Raw genomic sequence first — 10,109 nt, 5'->3', positions numbered from 1 at the left:
ATGCATGTTCCACTTGATTGAAAAGATAATAAGTTTCTTCTAAGACCCTATTTTTGTTAGAACAAAATTTCACTAATTTTAATCAAAACTTTTATGTTAAATTTGTTTGAAGTTGTAATTGGAACATGGTTTTTGAGCTAAAGAACACACAACCTGTGAGACTTTGAGCTTAGTTACATGGTTACCTTATTTAACCATAAATATTTTATTCTTGTGTGTTTACTTCTCTATGATTGTAATCTATATTTTGTTTCATCCTATATGTCCAATGTTTAATATATTTATATGCTTGCATATGATTGAGGCCATTATTTGTTTAGCTCACTTATCCCAATTAAGCCTACCCCTTAAGTTACCTTTGTTAGCCACTTTGAGCCTTTAAATCCCATTTGTTCTGCATTTTACCACATTACTAACCTTAAGCGGAAAAATAATTATATATCCCAATTGAATCTTTGGTTAGCTTGAGATAGAATTGTGTGTTAATTGAGTATGGGAAGATTGTGGGAACAAAAGGTAATAAGGGAATATGTCATGATAATATAATGGGAATTTGGGTACCTACTCATGTGAAACCATAGAAATTGAAAATCTATGTGCATTGATAAGCTATGTTTATTTTTATTTGAAAAAAAAAACATTTAATAAATAAATAAAGGGACAAAATTACCCCAATGCTAAGTTAAAATTCAAAGATCAATGCAGATATGATAAAATTAAAATAAAGTTGATACATGAGTATGGAATATGAAAGGGAAATTTTGGGTAGCTAGGTATGAAATTTAAGTTATATAGAATATATATTTGTGTGTTAGGTGAAAGCTTAGGTTAATTAAAGATTCAATTTATAAGCTTACTTAGCCATATATATACCCCTACCTTTACCTTAGCCCCATTACAACCTTGAAAAGACCTCATGATGTTTGCATTCGTACATTAAAATATTGTTGATTGGTTAGGTGTAGAACAAATTTTAGAAAGCATGATTAGAGAAGAGTAGAGTGATCACCCTATACACTTGAAAGACTAGAGTGCACATACATCATCAGTGAGGGTTCAATGCTTAAATTCTATGTTCCCTGCTTTCATGAGCGACCTTCTTGCATTTTTATCTGTTCTTACTGTATAAGAATTGAATTAGTGGAATTTGATTTGTGATTGTCTTGAAGAGCTTATTTACTTTTAACCAAGTGGACAAGAATCATATAGTTGCATTCATATGTATAGGTTGCATTGCATTGCATAAGCTTTACATGTTCCTACTCATTTATTTTATCTCCTTCAACTAAGCATGAGGACATGCTAATGTTTAAGTGTGGGGAGGTTGATAAACCATTATTTTATGGTTTATATTGTGTTTAATTGTGTGGTTTTATCAAATCTTTACCCATTTATTCATATGATTAGCATGTATTTACAATTCCTTTCCAAAATTACTCCATGGTTGAAAACTTGCTTCCTAGAGACTTTTAATTATGTATTTTAATTTTCCTTTATTCCATTCAATGTCGTGATCCCTGTGTTAAGTGTTTCAGGCTTTATAGGGCATGAATGACTTAGAAATTGGAGATGAGGCTTGCAAAAATGGAAGGAACACAAGAAATTAAGGAGATGACCAGCGAGAAGTGACGCGGATGCATGACTCACGCGACCGCGCGAAACGGAGAAATCGTAGTGACGCGCTCGCGTGCCTGATGCGAACGCATGGATTGGAAACTGCACGGATGACCCGAATGCGTGGACGACACGCACACATGGTAAGGCAAAACGCTGGATGACGCGAACGCGTGGATGACGCGATCGCGTGACGTGCGCGATCTGCAGAATTACAGAATTCGCTGGGGGCAATTTTGGGCCATGTTTTGACCCAGTTTTTGGCCTAGAAAAGCAGATTAGAGCCAGGAAACATGCAGAGATGGAGGAGGCAATTCATTCCGCATGATTTTTAGTTTTTAGATCTGATTTTATTCCTCCTCTAGGTTTTCTCTCTACACATTCATAGTTCTTAGGATTTTGTTTTTATTGCTTTTTGGATTGGGATATTGAGAAGAGTTATTACCTCCGCCAAGACTTCATCATTCTAGTTTGTTTTCATTACTTGTCACTTACTCTTTCATATCCTTAATTTGTTCAGAATTACTATTGGTTTATTTTTAGAATTTATTAATACAAGAACTATTTTTATTTTTAATTGGTCTTTTGGATTATTATTTATCATGTCTTCCTTTAATTCCCTTTCTTATTTTGTGAAGTTTACATTCATAATGAGCGAGTAGTTCCATAACTTGATTGGGAGTTGATTCAAAGGAGAACCTTGAGTTGGAATGCTCAAGAGTAAAATCGTAATTGGGTTTATTGTTGGATCGCCCTTTAGTCACTGACACTAATCCTTCCCAAGGGAGAGGATTAGAACTTGTGAATAGAAACAGACTTCCAACTTGCTTGACTTTCCTCTACCTGGTAAAGGATAACTAAACAGAACAACCTTCAATTATCAATTAATCTTGGGAGAACTCCAACAAGGATAGACTTTCTGACTAATCTACTCCCGGTCAAGACATTTTTGAAAACATCTGATTAATAAAATAGCACACCTTTCTGCAACTCGTTGGGAGACGACCTGGGATTCATACTCCCAGTATTTTAATTCTAATTTTGTGACAACCCTTCTAAATTGATAAGCGGATTTTTGTTGGTTAAGAACTGTACTCGCAACGTATCTCTTACATTAATTTCTTAGTCCGCCAATTTCCGCCACGTCAGCCTCTCACCTGGCATGAGAGTTGTCTTCACTAAGAAGCCAGTCTTACCACATACAGTGAGTCGTATCCTGTGTTTAGAGCATGTGGAGCTCATTCATGAAAAGACAGGAAGAAAGTTCACTGTACAGGACAAAACTCTGAGCCCATACTCACCTCCGTTAGGAGCTAACCGTCAAGCTAATGATGTTACAGAAGCGCTTGTTGGGAGGCAACCCAACCTTAATTAATTATTTATTTCTATTATCTTTTATTTTATTTTTCTTTCAGTTATTTTAGAGTCGTGATCATATGCAACAATAAGAACAGAGACAGATTTGTTCAACAATGAAAATAGAACACTATGGATGAAGTGTTATTAAAGTTGAACACCAGCCAGAGAGCAGACCCTGGGCGTTCAAACGCCAGCGCAGAAGGCAGGGAATCTAGAATTCACTAAGCCTCTGATAAACCACTATTTTATGGTTTATCTTGTGCTCAATTGAGTGGTTTTTATCTACTCTTTACCCACTTATTCATACTATTTGCATGGTTTTACATTTCCCTTCCTAATTATGTGCTTTGATTGAAAACATGCTTCTTTGAGCTTTAGATTGTTAATTATTAATCCTCTTTTATCACCATTAGATGCCTTGATATGTGTGTTAAGTGATTTCAGAGATTACAGGGCAGGAATGGCTCAGAGGATGAAAAGGAAGCATGCAAAAATGGAAGGAATACAATAAGTTGGAGAAATTGCTAAGCTGACCAGCCTGACCTCTCTGCACTCAAACGGCTATAACTTTAGCTATAAAGGTCCAAACGATGCAGTTTCAGTTGCGTTGGAAAGCTAACGTCTGGGCTTCGATTTGATATATAATATGCTATAGTTCCCCTGACGCTAGGCGACGCGACCGCGTGATCCATGCGGCCACGTCGCAGTGACGGAAATCCAGCGTGGCAAAATTTGAAACCAGCGAATTCTGGACTGTTTTTGACCCAATTTGCGGCCCAGAAAACACAGATTAGAGGCTATAAAGTGGGGGAATGCATCCATACGTATCAAGCTTTCATATTCACAATTTTAGGAGTAGATGTAGTTTTTAGAGAGAGAGGTTCTCTCCTCTCTCTTAGGATTTAGAATTAGGATTCTTTTCACTTCATGATTATTTCATCTTTTGCCATCACAGGTCCAATGTTCTTTTATTTCTTTTCTCAATTCTGTTTATGACTCTCTATGTTTAGATTGATTTTCTATTTAATATATTTTGAGGTATTTCAGACTTATGATTGATCCTTTTTATTATATAAATAATTTAGATTTTTTCCTTTTGGCTTTGGTTGATGTTACGGATCTGGACCACAGATCCCGGACCCGGGACTACACCCGACCTCGGTTCCCCGGGTCCGACCCGCACCTCGCTCAGAAGGCCCAAAAAACCGGCCCTCCAAAGCTCCTAACCAACTTTCGAATTCACTCGTCCATCTTATCTTAACCAGATAAGATAAGATATGATACTCATCACCACCTATAAATAGAGGACCAGAGTCCCTCCAGGTATTCATAAATCCCATACACCTTACACCTCTTAGAACCATTCTGACTTGAGCGTCGGAGTGTCTTTGCAGGTACCTCCCCCCATTGCTCCAGTCAAGCGACCCGGCTTCAGCCTTAATCTGCAGGTTCCCAATCCACCTTTCAAACCCGTACCAGAGATATCTCGTACATTGGCGCCGTCTGTGGGGAACCTGCGCCAGCCAAGCCGGATGGGGGACGTCCTGGAGGAAACCCCCTAAAGCCAGGATGACTCCCAACCGCTTCACCCAACCCCAGAACACCGGGAGGTCGCGAACTGAGCAAGAATAGCAAGTACTGTCCACCACACGAACGACCACGTCGTCACAGACCAACGACATCCTGAGAAGGCTAGGTACAAAGCGGCGCAGATCATCCAGGACCTCTGCCTCCGGGTCCAGGAGCTTGAAGGCAAACTGACCAATAGAGAAAAACACAACAACGAACACGGAAGCCAGGCAACTTCCAGATCAAGATCTCGCCGCGGCAGGTCGCCAACCCGACGACCCGATAGGAGGAACGGTCACAGTGCCTCACGCGACCACGGACCTGAGAAATCGCCGGAACGGCGGTACAACAAGAAACACCACTGTAGCGCTTCCCGAGATCTAAGTCGTCAACATGACTCAGACGAAGATCGGAGGTACCGAAATACCAAGCGCACAAGAAACGACCACACAATAATGGGAGCTACACCCTTCACAGAAAGAATCTTGAGAGCGAAACTCCCCAAAGGTTTCGACAAACCTACCGACATGAAGTACGATGGGACCAAGGACCCCCAGGAACATCTAACGGCCTTCGAAGCCAGGATGAACCTAGAAGGAGCGGCCGACGCGGTCCGATGCAGGGCCTTCCCGGTAACCCTTGCAGGGCCGGCGATCAAATGGTTCAACGCCCTCTAAACGGATCCATAGCCAGTTTCCACGATATAACACGAAAGTTCATGGCCCAGTTCACAACTAGAATCACCAAAGCCAAGCACCCCATTAGCTTGCTAGGGGTCACACAAAAACAAGAAGAATTCACAAGGAAATACCTCGACCGCTTCAACGACGAATGCCTAACGGTCGACAGACTCACGGATTCCGTCGCGAGCCTTTGCTTAACCAACGGACTCATGAACGAAGATTTTCGCAAACACCTCACCACCAAATCAGTATGGACCATGCACGAGATCCATAATGTCGCCAAAGATTACATCAATGACGAAGAAGTCAGCCAGGTTGTCGCCGCCAACAAACGGCAGCACGGAAACACCCAACACGGCAACTCGACTTCTCGTCAAAATCCACCACCCAGAGAAAATCAAAGGGACCACTCCAGACCGACAAATACAAACCGACCACCGAGAATTGGCAAATTCTCTAAATTACACGCCCCTAACAGCACCAATTACCGAAATATACCACCAAATAGCAGATCGAGGCATCATTCCGAAAGCCCGACAACTCAAAGAAAGGACGGGAGGCAACAAAACCCTCTATTGCGACTACCACCGAAGTTACGGTCACAGAACACAAGATTGTTTCGACCTTAAAGACGCCCTCGAACAAGCCATATGAGACGGCAAACTCCCAGAATTTGCCAAAATCATCAGAGAACCAAGACGTGCGGAAAGAGACAGGTCGCCGGAAAAAGACAGGCGTAACCCGAGAACCCAGAAGCAACCCCCCAAGGAAAGCCCGGAAGACGACCCGACCATCATAGTAAACGTCATCATGGGCAAGGACATATCAAGAAAGTCGAAACTAACAATGAAAAAAGATCTCAAAGTAATGGCGGTCAGAAACCAAACCCCAAACATTGCAGCCGACAACATGATAACCTTCTTATCAGAGGATTGCCAGCACGGCACCTCGGCTGAAGATGCCCCATTCGTCATCTCGGCTAGAATCGGAACAGGACTAGTACGAAGAATACTGGTGGACACCGGGGCAGACTCGAACATCCTCTTCCGAGGGGCCTTCGACAAGCTCGGGCTCCACAACGACAACCTCCAAACACACCGCAACGGCGTCACGGGACTCGGAGACAACTTTCTCAAACCAGACGGCTCAATCACCCTTCCTATCACCATAGGAACAAGCAACCAAAAGAAGACAGTCCTATCTGAATTTGTAGTCCTAAAAGACTCAACATCCTATAACGTGATTCTCGGAAGAAAAATAATCAACGACTTCTCCGTAGTCATCTTTACCAAATACCTCCTCATGAAGTTTAAAACCGACGACGGCTCCGTCGGTACCATCCACGGGGACCGAGAGGTCGCAGCCGAATGCGACAACACCAGCCTAGCTCTAAGGAAGAAATCCCGAGATGCGGCCGGGGTATTCCTAGCCGACCTGGATGCCCACCAAGACGACTAACCTAGGCCAGAACCAGAAGGAGACATGGAAAAGCTACAAATAGGGCCAACCAAGGAGGAATACACCTTCATTAATAGGAACCTCCCATACGATCTTAAAGAAGAACTCTCCCAACTCCTGAAGCAAAATAGAGACTTGTTCGCATTTACACTAGCCGACATGCCGGGAATAAACCCCGACCTTATGCCGAGGTCAAAAAGCAAGTTAAAGCCCTACTCGAAGCCAACTTCATCAGGGAACTCCCCTACACAACCTGGCTAGCCAATGTCGTGCTAGTGAAAAAATCTAATGGGAAGTGGCGAATGTGCGTCGACTACATGGACCTCAACAAAGCCTGTCCAAAAGACACCTTTCTCCTACCAAACATTGACGGATTAGTAGATGCCGCATCCGGCCACCGATAGCTCAGCTTCATGGACGCATATTTCGGCTACAACCAGATCCCGATGCACCGACCAGACGAAGAAAAAACAGCGTTCATCACCACAGACGGGACATATTGCTACACAGTGATGCCCTTCGGCCTGAAAAACGCTGGAGCCACCTATCAAAGACTTGTCAACAAGATATTTCAAAACCTATCCGAAAGCAAACTAGAAGTCTACATAGACGACATGCTCGCCAAGACTGAATCCGGCGAGCAACTCACCAACGACCTCAAGGTCATAATGAACACCCTACGAAAGCACCAAATGCGACTCAACCCAGCAAAATGTGCCTTCGGGATGGAGGCAGGGAAGTTCCTCGGCTTTATGATCACGCAACGCGGAGTTGAAGCAAACCCGGAGAAATGTCGCGCCATCCTTGAAATGACGAGCCCAAAAAACCTTAAAGACATCCAAAAGCTTACCGGCCGATTGACGGCGTTATCACGCTTTCTCGGGGCATCGGCTCAAAAAGCGATCCCTTTCTTCAAACTAATGAAAAAAAGGGCCCCTTACAGGTGGGAAACGGAATGCGAAGGAGCGTTCCAACATTTCAAGAGAGTCTTAGCGGAACCACCAATCCTCGCCAAACCCCAGACAGGGGAAACACTCTACCTGTACCTCTCCATAACGGAGGAGGCACTCACAGCAGCGCTCATCCGTGAAAACGAGAAAAAAGAACAAAAACCCGTATACTTCATAAGCAGAGTCTTACAGGATGCGGAAGCTCGCTACTCACGCTTAGAAAAACTAGCTTTCGCACTCCTTACAGCCTCCCGGCTCCTACGACAATACTTCCAGGCTCATTCCGTGACGGTCCGAACCGACCAAGCGGTCAAACAGGTACTACAAAAACCCGACCTAGCGGGCAGAATGCTAGCATGGTCCATCGAACTATCCCAGTTCGATATCAAGTTCGAACCCCGATATGCGATCAAAGCACAAGCCATGGCCGACTTTATCGCCGAAATGACACCAGGAGACTCCACCCCCGAATCATGGAAACTACACGTTGACGGCTCCTCGAACATCACTTCCGGAGGCGCCGGAGTCATTCTCGAAAGCCAAAATGGAGTCGTGATCGAACAATCAGTACGATACGAATTCCCAGTCTCAAACAACCAGGCAGAATACGAGGCCCTCTTGGCAGGCCTAGCCCTAGCCCGGGAAGTCGGAGCAAAGGTCCTAGAGGTAAATACCGATTCACAGGTAATCAGCTCCCAAATTAACGGAGACTACCAGACACGAGATCCCCTACTCCAACAATACCTTGCCAAGGTAAACAAACTAAAAGAAGGATTCGAGCACGTTACCATACAGCATGTTCCTAGGGAACGAAACGCCAGGGCAGACCTACTTTCCAAACTAGCCAGTACCAAACTAGGACACGGTAACAAATCGCTAATCCATGAAGTCGTTAAGTCACCCTCCGTGTCAACGACAACCAATGCTCATCTGACACTATCGAACCAAGGATCTTGGACCTACCCTATCCTACAGTACCTCCTTGACGGAACACTGCCGCCGGATCCCAAAGAGGGAAAGCGAATAAAAAGGGAAGCCGCCAACTATACCATTGTCGTAGGACAGCTATACAAGCGTGGATTCTCGCAACCCCTGCTCAAATGCGTTGAACCCGGGGACACATAGTACATACTCCACGAAGGTTGCTGCGGCCACCACGTCGGAGGTAAAACGTTAGCCCAAAAAATCATCAGGGCAGGCTACTTCTGGCCCACAATTATCCGAGACTCCATACAAATAGTTAAAAGCTGCGATAAATGCCAAAGGCATGCCAATATCCACCAAGCCACCCCGCACCATCTCAGCATCATATCGGCAGAACGGCCATTCGGCACCTGGGGTATCGACCTCGTCGGGCCCTTTCCTACGGCACCCGGTCAACTCAGGTACCTCATCGTCGTCATAGACTACTATACCAAATGGATCGAAGCCGAACCTCTGGCCTCCATAACGGCAACCCAATGCCGAAAATTCCTCTGGCGACAGATCATCACACGATTCGGGATCCCCGAGATCATTATCTCGGACAACGGAACCCAATTTGCTAATAAAAAGTTCAGAGAATTTTTGGAAGGACTACGTGTATCTCACCACTTCAGCTCGGTAGAACACCCCCAAACAAACGGACAGCTGGAATCCGCGAACAAAATAATCGTCAAAGGACTCAAAAAGCGGCTCGACGAAGCCAAAGGACTATGGGCCGACGAACTCGGATCGGTCCTATGGTCATACCGAACCACACCTCAAACGACCACGGGGGAAAAACCTTTCCGATTAACATACGTGGTGGAGGCGGTCATCGCGGTAGAGATCGGAGACCCAAGCCCCAGAAAAACAGTCGGAGGTAACGATGAGGAAGCAGAACGAGACCTCATTGTCGAAGTAAGAAGCATAGCCCATCTTAGAGAGCTAGCCCTAAAACAGAGAATCAGTAACCATGGCGTCGTCCGACGAGAATTCGCAACCGATGACCTCATCCTACGACGAAACGATATCGGTCCCCCGACCCCAGGAGAAGGGAAACTCACTCCCAACTGGGAAGGACCATACAGAATCATGGCGGTAATCGGAAAAGGAGCATATAAACTCGAACGGCTTAACGGCGATGAAGTCCCAAGGACCTGGAACGCCGCCAATTTACGGTGATACTACACCTAGGCCGACCTAACTAGGTCACCCCCTTGTCCCTTATTTATTTATGTATCTTCCTATTTTAATTTTCGCTTAAGTATACTCTTTCCCCCCAAAGACGGAGGGTTTTAACGAGGCCCAACCATCAATAAAAATTCCATTAAAAGCTATTTCTATCGTTCTAAGTGTCCCAAATACGGAACAAAGACATGGACACGACTGGGGGATTGATCACCCCCCAGGCCCAACACACGGATATCCACGAAAAACCCGACCAAACGGCGGTCCGAGAGAACAAATAAAACACACGGAATAGCTTGAAACGGAACATAAAAAGGCCCCAACG

At 44.6% G+C, this 10,109-nt stretch overlaps 1 protein-coding gene across 1 annotated transcript; it reads left to right on the top strand.

The window, feature by feature from the left end:
• On the top strand, positions 7,493-8,758 carry LOC107620629. The gene has a single exon (XM_016322761.1). It carries the CDS (start codon positions 7,493-7,495, stop codon positions 8,756-8,758), a length of 1,266 nt encoding a protein of 421 aa, XP_016178247.1.

The sequence above is a fragment of the Arachis ipaensis genome, chromosome B10 (assembly GCF_000816755.2).
Source record: "Arachis ipaensis cultivar K30076 chromosome B10, Araip1.1, whole genome shotgun sequence".
Taxonomy (NCBI): Eukaryota; Viridiplantae; Streptophyta; class Magnoliopsida; order Fabales; family Fabaceae; genus Arachis; species Arachis ipaensis.
This window is presented reverse-complemented; position numbering and strand designations above follow the sequence as displayed.